The sequence below is a fragment of the Podarcis muralis genome, chromosome 7 (genome assembly GCF_964188315.1).
Source record: "Podarcis muralis chromosome 7, rPodMur119.hap1.1, whole genome shotgun sequence".
Taxonomy (NCBI): domain Eukaryota; kingdom Metazoa; phylum Chordata; class Lepidosauria; order Squamata; family Lacertidae; genus Podarcis; species Podarcis muralis.
In genome coordinates this window covers 12,533,445-12,554,872 of record NC_135661.1, presented here as the reverse complement: position 1 = coordinate 12,554,872, position 21,428 = coordinate 12,533,445, and the positions used below count along the sequence as shown (strand labels likewise).

Here is a 21,428-nt window from a genome sequence, read left to right as displayed (position 1 = left end):
GGAGTCCTGTGTCCAGTTTGAGAAGGATATTGACAAGTTGAAAGGGTGCAGAGGAAGGCAACAAAGAGGATCAGGGGTCTGGAAACCAAGCCTTATGAGGAACAGTTGAGGGACTTGGGGATGTTTATCCTGAAGACTGAGAAGTGAAAGGATGGCCATCTTCAAATATGTGAAGGGCTGTCCCAGGGAAGATGGAGCCAACTTGTTTTTTGCTGCTCCCGGGGAAAGGACCAGAACCAATGGATTCCAATGACAAGAACAGTGATTCTGGCTAAATCTTAGGAAGAACTTTCTGATGGTAAGAACTGTTAGACTGTGGAATAGACTGTCTCAGAAGGTGGTGGGTTCTGCTTCATTCAAAGTCTTTAAAGAGAGCTTGGATGGCCATCTCCCAGGGATTCTTTACCCATGATTCCTGCTGTGCAGAAGGTTGGTCCAGATGAACCTTGGCAGCCCCTTACAATTCTATGATTCTGTGAAAACATCACTCCAAATGCCATAATTCTCATGGAAATATCTGGTGATGAGAAAAGTAATGTTGGATCCATTTGGAAAAATTTGGTTCTCACCCTGGACTTTAATTAACCCAAAGGATCTGAAATGTTGGAGGAAAGAGGAATGTAAGAATAACTGAAGAATGTTTGATTATTATTGAGGGTGAAGCTGGAGAGGAAACGCAGATGCTCAGCTGTAACCCCCAAGGAACAATTACAGTGGAACTTACACATTTTCCCATCAGCGTGGAGGAAATAATGAGGTTCAGAATGGTTTGACAGCCGCCCTTTCCAACCATGGAGCTAATGACAAGCATTGTTTATCTGGCCTATTAGGATGCTTTCCAAAAAAATAGCATAGCTTGATTATTATTATTTTAAGCGAAGAAACATAAGAGGAAAGTTGTGAGAAATAATCTTGAGCAAAACGCGCACAGTGGAAACAGCACCAGGCAACCCAGCGGAAAGTTTTCTTTTGCAAACCTCATTGGAACAAGTTGCAGAAGAGCTTAGCAGTGGCTAGATTCCTGCTGGATCAAGCCAAGGACCCATCTAGTCCAGCATCCTGTTCTCACAGCGGCCAACCAGATTCCCGTGGGAATCTAGGGAGCAGAACATGAGCACAAGAGTCCTCTCCCATCCCACGGCTTTCTGCAACTGATATTCAGAAGAGTTGCTGCCTCTGATTGTGGAGGTAGACCATCACGGCTAGCAGTTCCTGATATCCTCCTTCTCCATGAATTTGTCTAATCCTTTTTTTAAAGTCATCCAATATAGTAGCTATCACTGCCCCCTGTGGCAGTGAGTTCCATTAGTTAACTATGCACTGCATAAAGAAGTATCCATCATGAGATTTAGATGCTTTGGGTCTAAAGTGGTGCGTTGTTTTTAGCCTAGCTTTTTGTTGTTGTTTCTGTGAATGGAATTCATCTCTGCCTGTTGAAGCTAAATGGGCGAGACGTTACGGGGCAACACCTACTGCATTTGGCTTTGCTCAGTGACCCAGTGTGCTTTGCTGCTGCTGCTGCTGCTACTCCCATTCTTTATGCCATCAGCTCATAGCATGGTGCTTGCCATTCGTTCTATAGAGCAGTGGAAACAAAGAAGCAGAAAAAGGAAAGGAAAATGTCTGGTTTTAATCTCAGTCCCCCTCTGTGGCAGGGATGGACACAGGGCGGTATATGTTTCACGTTAAACAAAGCTGTCCATGTATACATTTTTCATTCTTGGAGCTGAAAATGAAATGCAAACATTTAGAGCGTAGACATATCATGGTCCCAGGACTTGGACTCCAGTGCTGCTGCCTTGAAAGAGGAGGGCTGGAACATCGCAGACCCTAAGAAGTCAGGGAGAGCCTTTCCCTGGCCCCTCTCCACAAGGGCCTAAAAGCACAGCCCTGTTGGGCAAGGCACAAACAGTATTGACACATTCACAAGACAACATGAAGAAGCAGATTCTCTTAACAATATCCTTTCACACTCTCTTTTTACAGTTTTTGCATCTCTTGACATGTAGGCCATCTGTTAAAGCATATCCTATCCACTACGACAGCTAGTAAAAGCTCCTAGACCTCTCCTCCACCATCAATTTTATCTAATCCCCTTCTACAGCTATCCAAACTAGAGGCCAACATGATATATTGTGGCCATGAGCTCCATCCATTAACTATGCACTTTCTTTGTCCATCACCGCATACACCTCATGTTGGTGGGTTTCATTGAATGATGCTGCATTCTTATGAAAGAACGAGAGGAGGTGGAGAAAACCCTCTTTCAGATACTCCCTTGAATGAAGAGCATGTTGAAGACTCTTCAGCGGCCTCTCCCTCTGGGCACTTGTGTGGATTGGGCCCTGAGAGGGAGGGCATACGCTAAGCAAAAAGTAAGGACATCCCCAACTTCCATCACAGAGCTTCAATATGCTGATGACAACATAGTGTGTGCACACTCAGAGGATGGCCTCCAAACCATCCTAAATATATTTGCAGAAGCTTATGAAAAGCTTGGCCCATTGCTCAACATCCAAAAAACCAAAGTGCTGCACCAACAAGCACAAAACAGCCCCTCTGCAGCACCACAAATCCAACTCAATGGTGTAAAATTGGAAAACGTCGGTCACTTCTCCTACCTGGGCACAGGGCCAACATTGATGACAAAATCCATCATCGCCTGAGCTCTGCGAGTACAGCTTTCTCCTGATTGAAGTACAGAGTGTTTGAGGACCAGGACATTTGCAGGTAAACTAAAATGCTTATTTACAAAGCTATTGTACTGCCAACCTTACTATATGCTTGTGAAACATGGACCACTTACAAACGCCATCTCCAACTCCTCACAAGATTCCATCAACGGTGTCTCTGAAAAATGTTGCATATCACTTGGGAAGACAGGTGAACTTATGCCAGTGTACTGGAAGAAGCAAAGATCACCAGTGTCGAAGCAACGATTCTTCAACATCAACTTCGTTGGACTAGTCATGCTGTTCAGATGCCTGATTATTGTCTTCCAAAGCAACTACTCTATTCCCAACTTAAAAATGGAAAGTGTAATGCTGGCGGTCAACAAAAGAGGTTTAAAGACTCTCTCAAGGCAAACCTAAAATAAAAAGGGAATTGGGAAACACTGGTCTGCGAGTGCTCCAATTGGAGAACAGCCTTTACCAAATGTGTCATGGATTTTGAAGACACTCAAACTCAGGATGAAAAATGCTAAGAGGAAGGCACATTTGGCAGACCCTCACCATGATCAACTCCCACCCAGAAACCTATGTCCCCAATGTGGAAGGACGTGTGTATCCAGAATTGGCCTTCACAGTCACATATTGGCTCACTGTTAAAACTGTGTTCATGGAAGACAATCTTACTTGGCTACGAGTGCTCTTCAAAGAAGACAGGTGGGCAGGCAATAGCTTGGAGAAGAGGAGGTGGGGCCCAGAGAGTGGGCTGCACAAAATCTCAAGCCAGCAGTAGATCTGTACAGTGGTTCCCACTGAAGGGGATTACCTGGGGGGGGGGCACCTGGGGTGAGTTTATGGTCCCAGGTTTTCCAGAAAAGGTTTGGGCACCACTGACCTATACCTATTGATTTGTGTGGAGCTGGTGAATTAAACCTCCTGTAGCTTCATTGGCCTGGTTTATTTTGCTCCTTCTCATGTAGGGAGAGATTGGGCTCTCTGTTCCTCTCCAAGGCTGCTGCATCTGAGGTTTAGGAGAGATGCTTGTCATGCCTCTGTTTTCGCTTTCCTGCTGGTTGGACTCCATGCTACACTTGGAGAGAATCGCTGTGGCATCTGCCAGCTCCTTGCTACGTTGGAGATGCTTTTTTGTGTGTGTATGTGCAAGAAATAGCAGCCTCACACTGACATCAGCTTTGACAGTTTCTAGGGTGAAGACCCCAGGCCTATTTTTTTAATAGAAAGCCCAAACACAATCCCTCACATGCAGAGTAAATTTCTGGACTCAATGTACTTTTGTTAAATGTATTTATTTAATTTTCATCCCGCCCTTCCTTCAAGGAGTGTTGGCTGGCATCTGTGTTCATCCATCCCACATTTTATCCTCAGAGCTATCCAGGAGAGATGGGCGGGGGACAAAGCTACACTTGATCCTTGTTGCTGTGTGCCAGGGAACAAATCAATTAGGCAAAATGTGAATTTTGTGAGTACGCATTATTGTGGGTTTGGTGTGGGTCAGTCTGGATGATGCCCTGAGCCCCTTCCAGTTCTTGCAGCCCTGCACCCAGGGAGGGTTAGGATGTAAGAGAAGAGTTTGCTGAACTGGTCAGACAAGTTTCTTTGTAAGAAATGACCTTAGCTGGCTGCTCAAGTGTCCTGATCAGCATCTCAAAAGAATGAGGCAGTTTGTGAGAGCTACACCTAAGTGATGGTGCCCTTCAGGCTAAGGGGTGGGCCTCTCTTCCATCCACCTCACTTAGTTGCATGATAGCTGGAGAAAGTTTGTCCTTGCACTGTCCATGCTTAGAGCTACTCTCTAACCATTTTTTCACATGTTCTGGGAAGTGAGTCTTGACTGAGTTTAAAACCCGACTGTAGAGCAGCATGGCTATGGACTAACCCCCTGTGTTTCTTCTTCATTCTTTTTAGATCATCAAGGAGCCTCCCCCACCCCCCATGGAAGACAGCGAGGTAAGTGCCCACTTCATTATGGCTTCTGAATTGCTCCTCTTGCCTTTGCTTTGTGTCTTTGCCCGGTGGGGAACTCAATCGCGCCGTCCATCCCTGCAGAAAGCAGCTTTGCCAGCCCTCTGTTTGTGGCTAGGGAAGCACTGAGCCTTGGACTTGCAAAGCTCCTTTTGCAGTGCTTCTCTATCACCTGACAACCAGCTGGAGAGTGTTGTGCAAGGGACTTTGACAGGTAGGTTGTAATGGCACCAGGTGATTGACAGGTGGGTTTTTCCTGCTGGCCTGTCAAAGTTGGCCTGTAGGGCTGGTGGGGACGGATACGGATCTGGCCCACTGGGCCAATCACCTTCCCCACTCCTGTGTGTCTGTTATGTGCTGGCTATCTCCCTCGTATTAATTCAAACTGTGCCGTGTCATCCAGTGATAAGATACTGGATGTGAAATGCGATGTGTTTGCTGTCGATCACCTCCTTTTCTTTGAAACCTTCAGATGTTGCTCTGAATCGTGAAACCTCTTGAATTATGTTGCAGTTTCAGTTCTGCTAGTTTGTTTTCATTGAGAACTTCGGTTTGAGTGAGGCCCAAGCTAACCAACACCATCAAAATCCTGTGTCCTGGTGATTATTCTCCTGGGTGCAAACCTGAGCATTTGTTCATGGAAATGGACGGTTCGATTCAGTTCCCAAATCTGAATTGCTGTGTTGTTGTCTCGGGTCCATTTCTTCACCCACATGGCAAGAGGGCCAAGCCACTGGCCAGCCTGTAATTGGATAATGCTTGCAACTGATGTCATCTTGCCCACTTAACAACTAGCGATAGACACACTTGGCAGGTCCGTTGCATTCAGTAGCATGGTTGCAATTTAGCAAAAAAGGTGATTATGATTTCTGTTGAGAGGAGCCTTCTTGCAAAACCAAAGCAATCGTCTGTGTTCTTTTCCTGAAGAGACTGAACTCCTAGAAGCCGCTGCTGTTCCAGCATCTGAGCCCAAGCACTGTTGACCTGGGTAGACTGAGGGAGGTCTGCAGCTCAGTGTCAGAGACAGGCTTTGCATGGAGAAGGACCCAGGTTAAAACCCTGGCATTTCCCTGTAGGACTGAGAAAGGCTTTGGTCTTAAATCTTGGAGAGCTGGTGCCAGTTAATGCAGATGATCCTGACCTTGAAGGACCAATGAGCTTTGACTCAAGATTTGACATGGATGCAGCCTCATTGTTTCCTATAAGAGGTATCTTTGCCTCGGACCACTTTGGGCAGGACTTGCTTCAACTCTGTCTCCCCGTTCACTGTCAAGGGGTGATAGTTTGAAGGAGCGGAAGTCCACACCAATGGAGGGCTTCCCTTCCCTTCACTAGTCACTTTTAGGGTGCTTTTTTTCCACCCTTGGATAATCTGATGGAGGTGGCCTCCATTGGCTCGCACAGGGCAGGGAGGAAAGCATGCACCTCCCCAAAAAAGCCTCCAGGATCTTAGGGCAATAGAGAAGGGGTGCATTTCCCCATGTTAGCCATGTTGAAGGGGCAAACAAGTGGGGCAGTGGACAAAGCTCTGAAGCTGTGTCCAGTACATTAGAACCAGCTTGCTTTACTTTGGGGAAGGTTCACATAAGCTCGTAAGAGACCATTTGCATTCAGTATTTGGGCTTCAGCTCACTGGAAGGACAGATCGTGAAGTTGAGGCTCCAATACTTTGGCCATCTCATGAGAAGAGAAGACTCCCTGGAAAAGACCCTGATGTTGGGAAAAGGGGACGACAGAGGATGAGATGGTTGGATAGTGTTCTTGAAGCTACAAACATGAGCCTGACCAAACTGCGGGAGGTGGTGGAAGACAGGAGTGCCTGGCGTGCTCTGGTCCATGGGGTCACGAAGAGTCGGACACGACTAAACGACTAAACAACAACAACATTTGGGCTTCAACCAAAGTGGGTGCAACTTCCTAAGATATCACCCCATTGGGTTCTCAACCATAAAAGCTTGTGAACTGGGCACATAGTGAATAAGCATGAATGACTGGGGCAGAGATTTAGCTCCAGTGACAGAGGAATCTTTTTTCTCTGTGGTTCTGGTTCTATCTAGCAAGAGGTTCATGGTGCTGTTGGTCTAGCAGAGCTGGTTTAGAAACTAACATGTTCAACAAAATGTTTAACTCTAAGAACAGCCTGCTGGATCAGGCCATGGCCCATTTAGTCCAGCATCCTGTTCTCACAGTGGCTGAAGTGTGAGAACAGTTGTGGAAAACTAGCAAACAGGACCTGAGCACAGTTGCTCCCTCCAATTCTGGAGGCAGGGCATAGCTATTGACTGTCTTCTCCTCCATGGATTTGTCTAATCCTCGTTAGTGCCCATCCCTGCCTCCTGTGGGAGGGAGTTCCATAGTTTAACGAAATGCTTCCTTTCATCTGTCCTGAATCTTCCAACATTCAGCTTCGTTGGATCCACAAGTTCTGGCAAAGGTTATTCTAACTCTAGGACAGCCTTTGGTCACCTGGTTCCCACCAGATGTTTTGAACCACAACTCCCATGAGCTCCAAGCAGCACAACCGATGGGAATTGTAGTCCCAAACACCTGGAGGTTGTTGACAGCTGCTTTGGGAACCTTAGGCTAGGTAGTGGAGTGCCCTTGTGAGGTACCTAGGAGGGAATATCAGATGAAGCCCAAGCTTTTCCAGAAAAGGAAAATTTTGTTAATAGACTAAAAAAAATATGCAGTATACTTGAAGGCTGTCCCAGAGAGGAAAGGGTTATAGAGGGAGTGGGAAAGGAGTTGGCAGAGACCCCAAGGCTGCTGCACAGTTATGCTTTAGCCGGGGGGAAGGGAAGGGGGAGCAATGGAAGTTGGAAAACTGGCAAGAGAGACAGAAAGAAATAGGGAGGGAGCAAGTTATACCTTTCCTTCCATATGATCTGTCCAAAAACATGTCAATGGAGGGGGGGGGAGGGTCCTCAGCTCCAGGGTGAATCCCCCCAAAGAGAAACCATGGCATGGCATTGTTGGTCAATGATTGCTGGATGAGTTTGTGTGTGTGCAGCGATGGATGTTCAAAGGCTGGTATTCCAGGAGTCTCAAGCTGAGTGTGTCTCACTAAGATTGTTTTCACTCAGATCATTGATAGTGTCAGAAAGACCAAACTAATGACAGACTGGGTAATGACCAGAAGGAGGATTCTTTGATAAGCAAAAGGGAAGGATGGCCGTCTAATAGTCTAAACTGGATGCTAGCAGAGCAGAATCACTTTGGCCAGAAGAGGCCACAGCTGTTGGACTAGCCTCGGCTGGTGGAAGGCACACTTGCACTGCCCCACAGTGGCCACATGAAACCAAGCTGGCTCCACCTTCAGATATTTGAAGATGGCTATAGCATCGCCTCTCAGTCATCTCTTCTCCAGGTTAAACCACCTCAGCTGCCTCAGCTGTTCCCTTGATCACCTTGGTCTTTCAAGCAGACTGTTAGACTTCACCTTCCTGGGCAGACAAAGGAGGGGGTGAGGAGACCCCTTCTCATTTAACAACATTCTCGTCCTTCAGGTTGATGCAACTGTTAAGAAAGTAGCTAAAATGGTAAAGGGACCCCTGACCATTAGGTCCAGTCATGACCGACTCTGGGGTTGCGGCGCTCATCTCGCTTTATTGGCCGAGGGAGCCGGCGTACAGCTTCCGGGTCATGTGGCCAGCATGACTAAGCCGCTTCTGGTGAACCAGAGCAGTGCACGGAAACACCGTTTACCTTCCCGCCGGAGCGGTACCTACTTATCTGCTTGCACTTTGACATGCTTTCGAACTGCTAGGTTGGCAGGAGCAGGGACTGAGCAACGGGAGCTCACCCCGTCGCGGGGATTCGAACCGCCGACCTTCTGATCGGCAAGTCCTAGGCTCTGTGGTTTAACCCACAGCGCCACCCGCGTCCCTAGGAAAGTAGCTAGTCAACTGTTAATTTAAAATAAAGCACCAAAGTTTTCGACTCAATAAATATGAGGGATCTTTGAAAACTCGTAGGAATCAACACAGAGAATCATTACAGACCTTAAATACCATCCCCAGAGAGTTGTACTGCTGTGCTGTACTGAATGGAATCTCGAACACGATTTTGTGTTTATGTGTTACGCTGGATCTGTTGCCAAATGCATCTTGCTTTTCCACTTAAAGCATGACTTAATAGGGGGTCCAACCTCAGTACCAGGTTAGTGAAGTGCTTCTTGCAGGTGTAGGAGGATTAAGGCCCGGCAACCCCACACCCCTGTAGCTTTCGGAGTCGGTGAAGATTTGGCAGCCGCCCATTTGCACTGCAGAGCTGTTGGTCTAGCTTTTATCTGTGTTTATTATTCCTTTCCAGATTGTTTCCTTTTCCCCTCTCCCTGAAAGATCTCATGGGCAGATATAGTTAAATAAACTGGAGGGCGAGCAACGGCACTCAGTGCAGCAGGAAATGCATTATTACCCACCAGTGTGTTGTACAGGCCGTCTCCCCCTCCTCTCCCGGTCACCCCAGGCTCACGCCTCGCTGGTGGGAAGGGCAAAGGCGGGGAGGATGGCGCCTTGTAGCAGAGCCAGGGACCTCAAGGGAAGGGTGTGGGACTTGAATGCAACCCCGATGTGATTGGGAACAGATGAGAAGCAGGTTCTGGGCCTGGAAGGTGAAGCTTTCGCAAGCAACATTGGGTCGCCGAGGTAGGGAAGAAGAAGATGCTTCTTGTAGCCAAAGCAATAGTTCACTAAGCCAGTGGCAACTGAAATTTTAAACATCTTATGACTGCACAGCATAGGAGCCAACTCTTGGGGCCGAGGTCCCTTCCGCAGCCCCCATAAAATATTTGAGGGTCCCCCGCAAAGTTGATGGGCAATGGTATTCATGTGCTATGGGATCGATGGCAGCCTCCCCTTATTTTATTTGTTGGCACCCCTGCCACGCAGAATCTCTGAGCTTTTCTGCTTCCCTTCCCAAACTAAAGGGGACGCGGGTGGCGCTGTGGGTAAAACCTCAGTACCTAGGACTTGCCGATCGCAAGGTCGGCGGTTCGAATCCCCGCGGCGGGGTGCGCTCCCGTTGCTCGGTCCCAGCGCCTGCCAACCTAGCAGTTCGAAAGCACCTCCGGGTGCAAGTAGATAAATAGGGACCGCTTACCAGCGGGAAGGTAAACGGCGTTCCGTGTGCTGTGCTGGCTCGCCAGATGCAGCTTGTCACGCTGGCCATGTGACCCGGAAGTGTCTGCGGACAGCACTGGCTCCTGGCCTATAGAGTGAGATGAGCGCACAACCCTAGAGTCTGGCAAGACTGGCCCGTACGGGCAGGGGTACCTTTACCTTTACCTTCCCAAACTAAAACTAAAAAGTTAACCATTGCTTTCATCTTCAAATGTCACAAGGAAGATGGAGCAAGCTTGTTTTCCGCCGCTCCGGAGGGGAGGACCTGAACCAATGGATTCCAATGGCAAGAAACTTTAGAAATAACTTTCTGAGGGTATGAGCTGTTCAGCAGTGCAACAGACACCCTACTAGGAAGGTGGTGGACGATTCTTCAGTGGAGGTTTTCAAACAAGGGGTTGGATAGCCACACATCAGGGATTTTTGAGCTGTGATTCCTGTATTGCAGGAGGTTGGACTAGATTACTCTTGGGGTCCCCTTCCAGCTCCAGAGTCCTATAATTCTATACCTCCATTGGCTGTACTGGTGAGGCCTAGTAGCTTTACTTTCACTATTGGTAATAATAAACAGGAGTACTCATTAGATTACAAGGAAAGAGTGAGTAACAGAACGTTTCAGTCAGCTGTTTTTGTTTCTTATAGTGGCATCAAAACATAAATAAATCAAGTAATGTTGGGTTCTTGTTTTGCTTTTCATTGTTGGTTTTGCAACTCATCTTCTGGCAGTCAGGGGACAGTTGACCCATCAAGTCAAATAGACTCGACATGGCTGACTTCTTTCTTTCTTTCTTTCTTTCTTTCTTTCTTTCTTTCTTTCTTTCTTTCTTTCTTTCTATGCAGTAATGGAGCAAAAAATAGAAAAATCACCAACACCCACTTCAGAAAATCCCAAACTCCAAGATAGAAAATAGATATTGTAATATTTATATTTTATTGAAATGGCTTGTGTTGGAAAGAAGTAATTTGTTTCCAGACCCTTGATGCCAGATTTGAATCCTGAGAGCATATGTCATACTTTTAAGTATTTCCCGGCAACTGGTCTCTGGCCTCTGAGTTCTAGTCTCTGGCCCTCTAGGTGTTGTTGGGCAGCCCTGACCATTGGCCATGCTGGCTGGAACGGATGGAGGTGGAGCCCAATCAGAAATGCCTCAAATGGCATTTGGACCTGCCAAAGCTTTCCTCCTTCTTACCAAATAGCTGCAGCGCAGTCCATGTCACTCATCACTACACAAACTCTGTTATTAGCACCAGAGAACCTTCACTTTCATATGAAAGAAACAACCTACCTCTAGCCTTTGGGGATCACAGAAGAATCAGGAAAATGTGCGAGGGAAGGCTCAGAAAATAGATCTACCTCAAGCAAAAATTATTTGGTAGAATTGAAGCGGTCAAGGGGTATGACAGATACCCAAGCTCTTCCTAATCTTGTTTCATTCCTAGCTGATGGGATGCTTTTTCCATGTGTTTTGAAGGGCTCTTGGAAGCAGAAATGTTCTGACGTTGCCAACAAATGATGCTCGTTCAGGAACAGATGATTCCAAATTTTGTAATGTGAGACAAATAAGTATTTTGGAGGAGAGGTTGCTGTTTTTGTGACGGTGGATCTCTTCTTGCAAAAAAAAAAATCTTTTTCAAACTGTAGCTAAAACAGATATATATATATATAAATTTCTAGTCCCCTTAAATGCACTTTACTGGAAGTTTGGCTGGTTCAGGTCAGGGTGTTTTACCCGAGCAGCAGCAGCACCAGTGAGGAGACTATGTCAAACTATTCTTCCTGTGTGTTGACCAGGAAATGGCTGTTTCCTTAAGAAAAAGAGGGAGAAATACGGCCTGTAAGGGGCAGGGGGCTTGCTTTTTTTATTTCAGGAACCACCAGAACATACTGGTGCGGGAGAAAGACTGACTTGCTTGCAGAAGGTCTCATGTTCAATCTCCAGCAGCACCTCCAGATACGGTGGGAATGTCCCCTGCCTGAAACTCTGGAAAGCTGCTGCCAGTCAGTGTGGACAATACTGAGCTATTTGGACCAATGGTCTGACTCTGCATTTACTCCACGTTCCCAGGCTATAGCAGACCAAGTTGGGCCACCCGCTGTTGTTCGCCTTCTGGGTGTGGTGGCTCAGGAGCTAATCCTGGTTCTGAGAACTGGGTCCTTTACTCTGCCCTGAAGTGCTAGAGCAGGCATAGGCAAACTCAGCCCTCCAGATGTTTTGAGACTACAATTCCCATCATCACTGACCACTGGTCCTGTTAGCTAGGGATGGTGGGAGTTGTAGTCCCAAAACATCTGGAGGGCTGAGTTTGCCTATGCCTGTGCTAAAGGATTGCATGCCATATTATGGCGATGGGCACCCATCCGCACCCAGGAGGGGCAGCAAAATACCCTGGTTGACCCATGCCCCAAAACATGCACGGGTGCAGCTTCTGCTTGTGTGGGGTCAAGTGGGGCAGCGGAGTGGCTGAGGAAGTCTGCTGGCAGCATCTTTTCCTCCAAATCAGCGGTTCTCAACCTGTGGGTCCACAGACTACAACTCCCATCGTCCCTGAGCTCTGGCCTTGCTAGCTAGGGGTGATGGGAGTTGTAGTTCAACAACATCTGGGGTCCCACAGGTTGAGAAAGGCTGCTCCAAATGTTTCTCTGGCTCACAGCACAGAAAATGGAGCCTCTCGACGTATTTTGAAAAGCTCCATCCTGTCACGGGATTTGCGTGGCTTCTTCTTGTGTTTTTCTCTTCTTCGATTCGGCACCGCTGCTGCTGCTGTTTTGAGTTTTCAGGCCTGTCAACTCCTCCTGCCCCGAAATCTTAAATGTCTTGCAAGGTTTTTAAGGCCCTGCGGAGAGTGTCTTAAGTGTTGGTATTTCCTGTTGTGCGAAGGTCTTTGCAGTAACAAAGTGAGGAGAGCAGGAGAGAGAGAGAGAGAGAGAGAGAGAGAGAGAGAGAGAGGGCAAGAAAAGAAAATATTTGGATGGTTTTCCTTCCCGTTTTCAAGCAGCAGCAAAGAAATATGATAAAACAAAACCCTCACGAAAAGCTCCATGCAAGCTCCCTGGCATGTCAGAGGATCTAGTAAAGTGGGAACTCTGCCTGCATGGAGCAGAGTCCTTTGCAAACGACCTAGTTACACACTTAACATTTATCAAAAGAGTCACACCGTGCACTGAACTGATTTACACTCAAGGCAACCACAGCACTAAACCAGGCCAAAGGGGCCTCTGTCCAGGCATGTCGCTATCCCTGACAAGGCACCCAGAGCTGCTGCAGTTTCATCTCTTTTCCTTCCTTCCTTGCAGGACCAGCCCAGGACATTTTGTTGCCTGAAGCAAACCAGAAAATGGCACCCCCCTGCCCATGCAATCTTTCCCGCCCCCAGCTGCACATGTGCCAAGCCCTCATCACAGAATCATAGAGTTGTTGAGCTGGAAGGGACCTTGAGGGTCATCTAGTACAGGCATGTCCAACTTCCAAGAGACACTGTGATCTGTGAAAAAACTGGCAGTGATCTACCCATTGAATTGACAAACATTGTTGAGCTTTTTTTAGGAAGCCTAAGTTGTTGATGAGGGACGCGGGTGGTGCTGTGGGTTAAACCACAGAGCCTAGGACTTGCTGATCAGAAGGTTGGCGGTTTGAATCCCCGCGACGGGGTGAGCTCCCGTTGCTCGGTCCCCGCTCCTGCCAACCTAGCAGTTCGAAAGCACATCAAGTGCAAGTAGATAAATAGGTACCACTCCGGAGGGAAGGTAAACGGCGTTTCTGTGCGCTGCTCTGGTTCAACAGAAGCGGCTTAGTCTTGCTGGCCACATGACCTGGAAACTGTACGCCGGCTCCCTCGGCCAATAAATCGAGATGAGCGCCGCAACCCCAGAGTCGGCCATGACTGGACCTAATGGTCAGGGGTCCCTTTACCTTTAAGTTGTTGATCTACCACAGACCCCCCACAATCAACCAGTTGGTCACTGTTGGACATCCCTGATCTAGTACAACCCCCTGCAATGGAAGAGAGTCCACAACCTCCCAAGAGAGCCAAAGAACCTGCCCGCCTGACCCTTTAGGGGGCTGAGAAGGCTCAGGCCGGTTTCCCAGTGCCCTCCTTCTTACTTTGGGACTTGCAGGCTGGACCACTTTAAGAGGAGCCCCAGGTGGCCCTGAGGAGAGGAGGGCTTGTTCTTTCCATCAACTGCCCTCGGTTCCAGGTCTCTCTGCTGCTGGCTGCTTGGTCCCTAGAGCCAGAGTCCCTCCACCTCACCCCCAAGGCCAGAAGTAGTCAGTTTCAGGCTCGGCAGGGGAGACGAGCCTGCTGGTTGGCCACCTGGAGGCCGAACGCAGCAGCCCCCATCACCCCCACTCATTCCCCTCAGAGCCCTTGGGGCAGGGGGACCAGGCTTGATAGCCCCTTAGTGCTCCCCCCCCAAAAAAGAGTGCCCTTTGAAGTGACTGCGTCAGCCCCCTTCTTTGCAATGGCTTTTTCAGCCCTCCCGTGGTTTTAAACAACAGCATTTTACTTGGGGGGGGGGGGGATGAGTAAGGAGGATTGCGGGAAGATGACAGATATTTTATAAAATTATGCATAGTGCGGAGAAAGCAGGCCCAGTCATCCAGGGAAGCTGGACCTCTGGAAGATGCAGGACAGACAAAAGGAAGCCCTCCTTTTCACATCATTGCATACTTGGACTATGGAATTTGCTGCCACAGGATGTGGTCAGTGGCCACAAACTGAGCTTCAAACGGGGGCTTAGGAAAAGTCACATAGAATAAGGCTGCCTGCGGAGACTACTTGTCGTGGCTATATTAGCTCCCTCAGGAAAGACGCTGCACACCCGTTGCCTGGGATCTTGAGCAGCAGGAGGAAAGCTCTTGTGCTCTTGCCCTGGTTATTGCCAGGGGCGTCTTCTAGGCACAGAAGGGCCTTCTGACATTCATATGGCCCTTAAACGTAAGAAGAGGCAGCTGGATCAGGCCAGTGGCCCATCTAGTCCAGTATCCTGCTCTCATGGTGGCCAACCAGATGCCCATTGTGGGAAACCAGCAAGGAGGACCCAAGCACAAGGGCAACGCTTTCCCCTCCTCTAGTTTCCAGCAACTGGTGTTCAGAAGCATTAAGGCCTCCTGACTGTGGAGGCAGAGAATAGCCAGCATGGCTAGGAGCCATCAATAGCCCTCTCTTCCTCCATGAATTTGTCTCATCCCCTTATAAAAGCCGTCCAAGTTGGTGACCATTTCTGCCTCTGACTGTGGGTGAAAGGAGGAATGGTCAGCGATGAAGGGAGCTGTAGCCCAGAACATCTGGAGGGCACCAGTTTCGGGAAGGCTGGCCTAGCTAGGAGCAATGTTGAAATAATTGAAACAAGAAGAAGAAGAAGAAGAAGAAGAGGAGGAGTTTGGATTTGATATCCCACTTTATCACTACCCGAAGGAGTCTCAAAGTGGCTAACATTCTCCTTTCCCTTCCTCCCCCACAACAAACACTCTGTGAGGTGAGTGGGGCTGAGAGACTTCAGAGAAGTGTGACTGGCCCAAGTTCACCCAGCAGCTGCATGTGGAGGAACGGGGAATCGAACCCGGTTCACCAGATTACGAGTCCACCGCTCTGAACCACTACACCACACTGGCTCACACTGGCTCATGTGACATCCCTCTCCAGCTATGATTCCTACCTTGCAGGGGTTTGGTCTAGTTAACCCTTGGGGTCCCTTGCCACTCTGTAGTTCTGTGATGCTGTGCTGCCACTTCAGTGATGAGAAGAGGAGGAGTCACATTCCTGTGATTCCTGTGCAGGAGAATTTCCCCCATTTTATTTCATCTCTAAATTAATTTTTTGCGCAGTTAAAGCTTTGCAGTCTGAAATCTGAACCTTTCCTCATAGAACAGATGGGCTGGTGTGTGTTTTTAAGCAGAAGTATGCACAAGCCCTGTGTTCTCCTACAGTTTCTAGTGCAACTGGAAGGAATGAAATGAACACAGATAAGATACGACATGAGGAGCGAAACACAAGGAGATCAGCCAAACGTAGTAATCGCACTAAATCTTAGGTCGAGAAGAGAGCAGAAAGATCGGTAACTGAAAGCAGAGATTGGCAGGCACAGAGCAAGAACAAGTCAGAAGACAGCGAAGGAAGGCACTGAAAGATGGTTATGTGTTTTCATGTGTCATTAAAATGAAAAGGCCGGGGTGAGCTAGTCAGGAGGGCTGGAAGATCTCTGAGTGCTTTAAGAATGCCGAAAGTGTGTTGCTAACTGTAGCTGTGATGGAAAAGGTGGCTGTGATTGCAGCAACAGTCTGATAGGTGGTCATCACCTATGCTGTTGGACGTGTGTAAAAGAAGATGCCAGAAAGCATCAAAATGTAGCCTTTGTCTCTCTCTCTCTCATGTTTTTAGGAGGCTGACCCTACGTACGTTTGTATGCAATAAAGACCTCTCTTGTCACTTGGAGCCTGCGGGTTTCCTTTGGGTTTCTCTGAGGGATACCTCCAGATTAGGAACACCTTTTAAAGTTCTCCAAGCCCTGGAGTAGATGACTCTTTGGGTCCCTTCCGAAGCTAAAATTTTGTGGTTCTATGACTCCCATAGCACTGAGCCAGGACAGGGAAAGCAGAGGATGCACGAAAGCAAGACGTGGGCTTGCGACCTTCTTGAAGTTCCCCCTCTCTCACCAATAAATAGGGTGTGGTGACCCCTCTGTCTGACAGAAGTTTTGGGTCAGCTGCCATCATCTGGAGGTCTGGTTTGGCCCATCGGCCGCCAGTTCCCTACCACAGATATGTTTGTCATTCTGATTCTGTTACAGCACAGCATGTGGGATCAAGCAGTAGAATTCAGGTTCTCCAATTTGTTTCTTTGGTTCAGAGCAGGTTTTTAGCCCTTCTGCCTGCAAAGTTTCCTCATATTTATGTGCAGAAAACTCTGTTTGAGTTTGTTATTTTTCAGTTCAGGGTGCAAATGTACTCCTGAAAATGCAACACACAGGCTCCCCACTTTTCCAAGCATGAGCAAGTTCTGGCGGCACCTTTTTTCATGCTTCTCCACCCCTGAAAGCATCTCTCCAGGCCTCAAGTTTATGTATTTTGGAGATAACAGATCACATTCCACACCTCCTGCCAGGCGAAGGAAATACCTCTTGCAAATGGCTTCTGAAGCCTCTAATGCTTTAAGGCATTAGAAGTTAGTTTTGCCTCCTGCAAGGCTGAATTAATGAGCACAGCTCTAAGCCAGTAGGGACACCTGATCCGAATGAGAAACAGCAGGGTTGCATGTTAGACGTCCTGCCCTTAATAACACACACACATGTGCTGCATAACATGGGATGGTTACATACGTGCTCCTGTAGTTCACAGCCCTGTCATGCAGCCAGACCTTTGGGAGGAGGACAAAGGGAACATCTGGTGAAGAGAGTGAGAGGTCTTTGAAGACTTTCCCTCTATCCCATTCTCCTATGTGCCATGTGGATGTTGCACAACACACTGTTTAAAAGCATAAAGAGGTCCACATCCGTTGAAAGAACGTGGGGAGCCTTGAAGGCTATCCCCCCATTGCTCCATGGCCACACTGTCTGTCCATGCAGTCAAAGTGCATATCTTGGAAGGGGCTCAAGTTCTTCTTTGTGGGGAGGGATTCTGCACACAATATGTGGGCAGTGAGAGGGTGGGCGGGCACCTGGGTCATCAGCAGGAGTGATACAGACCCCCACAGCCGCCTCCCACCTCATGCAACCACGTTCAGTAGGTGGGCTGGTCTGATTCCTCCCGTTGTCAGAACGAGATGGAGCGATCTCAGGGTTGTGCTACAGACAAAGGCGCCTTTTTTAACCCCATTAACTGAAGCTTTAATGGGGCATACTGGGTGGGTGCTGTTTTATTTGGAGGGTAGGGTTGTTTTAAATTGTTGTTAAATGTTATATGTTAATTTGGATTTTTGTATTTGTGGTCTGGAGTGTTGTTTATGGGCTTTGAGGGGAGTGTATTGTTTATTAGTTTGTGTACGTTAGTATTGTTAATTGAGAGCCAGTGTGGTGTAGTGGTTAAGAGCAGTGGACTCGTAATCTGGTGAACTGGGTTCGATTCCCTGCTCCTCCACATGCAGCTGCTGGGTGACCTTGGGCCAGTCACACTTCTCTGAAGTCTCTCAGCCCCACTCACCTCACAGAGTGTTTGTTGTGGGGGAGAGGGGAAAGGAGAATGTTAGCTGCTTTGAGACTCCCTAGGGTAGTGATAAAGCGGGATATCAAATCCAAACTCCTCCTCCTCCTCCTCTTCTTCTTGTTTCAATTATTTCAATTATGTTTTTATTATTTTTGTTACGTATTTTGTGTTTTGTATATTGTAACTTTAAATTATCATCGATGTTGCCATCATCTTCTTTGCTTGTTTTATTTATTTTTCAGGAAGAAGACGACGATGGGCTTCCCAAGAAAAAGTGGCCAACCGTAGACGCCTCCTATTATGGTGGACGTGGCGTTGGTGGAATTAAGCGGATGGAGGTAGGTGAACAACAAGTTGGAAGATTTCAGACAGATAAGAGGAGAACTCTTTCACGCAGCCCGTAGTTAAACTGTGGAACTCACTGCCACAGGAGGCAGTGATGTCCACCAAAGTGGATGGCTTTGAAAGAGGACTGGGCCAATTCACGGAGGAGGATGGGTTTGGCTATTCTGAGAACAGGGTGCTGGACTAGATGCTTAGGCAAGAGACGTGTGCTCTGGAGGGATTGCAAAAAATGATGGGCTCTCCATACTGTTTCCCCACCCATATTCCCTTCACCCTGATGCTGACATTTGCCCCCAAACTGCTGTTTGCTGCAAAAAATGCTGTTTTGGCAGGAAAATAGCACGGGGTGTTGAAGGGTTAAATCCAGATTTGGGACCACAGCACAGAGAGATGGGATGTGTGTGTTTTCACCCTCCGCTGTGGTTGAGAATTTCCCCCCACTGTCTATCAACATTATGAAGCAAATTTAAGGTCCCCAAAGCCATGTTTGTCTCGTAACACTAATGCAGGAGTGGGGGGACGGGGGACGGCGAGCATCATGAACAGAGGCAAATCAAGGGGGGGGGATACTTTTCCTCTGTTTCTGAGGCATCACTGCAGGTGGCCTGAAACCCTCTTCCTCTACAAATGGACTGAAGGAACCAGAGAATAATAATAATAATTTTTATTTATACCCCGCCCTCCCCAGCCAAGACCAGGCTCAGGGCGGCTAACATCCAATAATAAAAACAAGTTGATTAAAATACAACTTAAAAAACAAGAATTAAAATACAACATATTAAAACATTAAGATGCAGCCTCTTCACAGGAGGAGAAAGGAAAAAGGAAAGAGGGGAGGGGGATCAAGTTGATTCCAAGCCAAAGGCCAGGCGGAACAACTCTGTCTTACAGGCCCTGCGGAAAGAAATCAGATCCTGCAGGGCCCTGGTCTCATGAGGCAGAGCGTTCCACCAGGCTGGAGCCAGTGTTGAAAAGGCCCTGGCTCTGGTTGAGGCTAATCTGACTTCCTTAGGGCCCAGGACCTCTAAGGTCTCTATTTACAGACTTTGAGGCTCTCCGTGGGGCAGACCGGGAGAGGCGGTCCCGTAGGTACGAGGGTCCTAGTCCGTGAGAAACAGCTTGAGCCCCAAGCGAATAGCCATGTGTCAGAGCTGCCCCAGGTCCCAGCTCACAGAGGACCAACGCCAGTCCGTTGTTATATTAAATAGTCTTTATTGAAGTTCAGTTTCTCATTTACAGCCACGGCGCGCAGCTCTACGTCTTAAACCCTAGACCGCCGAAGCTCCGTCTGAGTCTCCTCCCCCCAGACACCAGTTTAAGACCCTAGCCTTGCTCCACCTCTTCCTTTGTTCTTTCCTCCTCTGGGTCCGCCTGTCTGCCGGGGTTTTGCCCTTTCTAGACTCTTCTGACGCTGAGTCCCCCGAGTCTTCCCCCTCCCTCCGGCGGGCTTTAGGACCTGGTTCCCAATCCGGGCTTCCTGCTGTCCCGCGCGCCTGTACATTTGAACTTGGCGCGCGCGCCCAGCCTGCCACCTTCCTTCTGACCGTTATACTGCTCCTGTCGCTGCTCCCCTCTTCGGGGACGCTAGCTGGGCCTGACTCCTCCTCCCTCCTTGCCGGAGGAGACGCTGACTCTGACCTATGGGACTCTTCCCCCCCCCACTACGCTCTGGTGGGGAAGCTGGCCCTGATTTCCAGCTACTGCTCTGGGAGTCTCCGCTGGCCCCCTGCTTCTGGCGTGTCCCCCCTGGAACCCCCCTTGCCCTGGCCATCGGCGCCCCCTTCTGGGAATCTTCTGATTCACTGGAGAGGCTCATGGAATCTCTCGGGTCACTGTCATTCTGCCCTCCGCTGCCCTCAGATTCCTCCCCCTCGCTCTCCGTTTCCTCTCTCCCCTGTGCCTCTGTTCCTGAGCCCCTGACACCATGTTTTATCTGTGATTGCTGGGCCGCAAGGGGCTCTGCAGTCCGATGCTTCTGTGATTCTGTGAAGGGGACTAAACGCTCAGCGTTTCTTTGTGGGTGTTTTTAGGTTCGCTGGGGGGAAAGGGGATCCACTGAGGAAGGTGCGAAGCTGGAGAAGGCCAAGAATGCTCGGGTCAAGATGCCGGAGCAAGAATACGAATTCCCAGAGCCCAGGAATCTTGGGAACAACATGCGGAGGTCCTCTTCCCCCCACAAGTGGTACTCTCCAATTAAGGTACCTCTCTTACATAATATTTTCATTGCAACCCCTGAAACATCTTTCCCCACCTTCTAGCTGGTTGGAAAAAAAGTGCTGGTGTACAATAAAGTAATAAAAACATCTTAAAATACTAAACAAACAGCCAATGAATGAATCTGATATATAGGCCATAAACCATCTCTGCAGAACACGCTCTGCCCCCCGACCCCGTGCTTGTGTGGTCCCAGCTAATACCCCCCTTCTCCCTCTTGTGACCAAATTCAAGCTGCTGCAACTGCTCATTCTCTGCCCCTACGACCAGCTGAAGGATGGACCTTCAAAAAATCCGGAACGTGATTCCCAAGAATTAAGGAGCATTAAGCACCTAATCACTCATTGACTGACATACGTTAAGTCCGTTCACACTCATCTGGACAACCCAAACTTATAACAAATGGATCAAAGCCGCCTTCAAATATTCCTCCTCTGTAGACGTGCCAAAAAATTTCTGGCACGCTCAGCAGACTCTGTCCATTAGTGTGCATATGAGGAGATGGCTGAGTAAAATTCCAGCGTAGCTTATTCTGCATCTGCCCTGGTCTGTTCACTCCAGAAATGAGAACTTTCATGCCCTGCTGTGGAAGAAGTTATGTTCGCTGTTGGAGTGGATCGCCTGCTCCTTTTGAGGGAGAGGGAAGTTCATGGGGGTCCCGGGAAGGAGGAAGCAAGGTGCACAGATGTGTCTGGATTGTCTCCTGGATTCTGTTCTCTGGCAAAACAGATTTGTATGTTGTGTCACTACCCAGTTAAAAAGTGCCAGGGTTACAGAAGCAACAAAGCACTCCAGACCCGCAGCCTTTCCTTCCACCATTGTTAACTAAGGGCTCTTCCACTCTTCCTTTTGCACCATGGTTTCCAAGCACAGATCTGTGCTTTAAAGCTCTGTGTCCGAGCAATTTTTACTCGTTTGTTTGTTTTCTCCTGGTACTTTCCCTGGGAAAACCCATG

At 48.4% G+C, this 21,428-nt stretch overlaps 1 protein-coding gene across 1 annotated transcript in view; it reads left to right on the top strand.

The window, feature by feature from the left end:
* ANTXR1 (ANTXR cell adhesion molecule 1) overlaps positions 1-21,428 on the top strand; it is a 126,732-nt gene that overhangs the window by 83,520 nt on the left and 21,784 nt on the right. Inside the window, exons 14-16 of the mRNA XM_028741147.2 lie at positions 4,596-4,637; positions 18,156-18,251; positions 20,289-20,456. Coding sequence (XP_028596980.2) covers positions 4,596-4,637; positions 18,156-18,251; positions 20,289-20,456 — 306 coding nt within the window. The remainder of the gene's footprint in view (positions 1-4,595; positions 4,638-18,155; positions 18,252-20,288; positions 20,457-21,428) is intronic.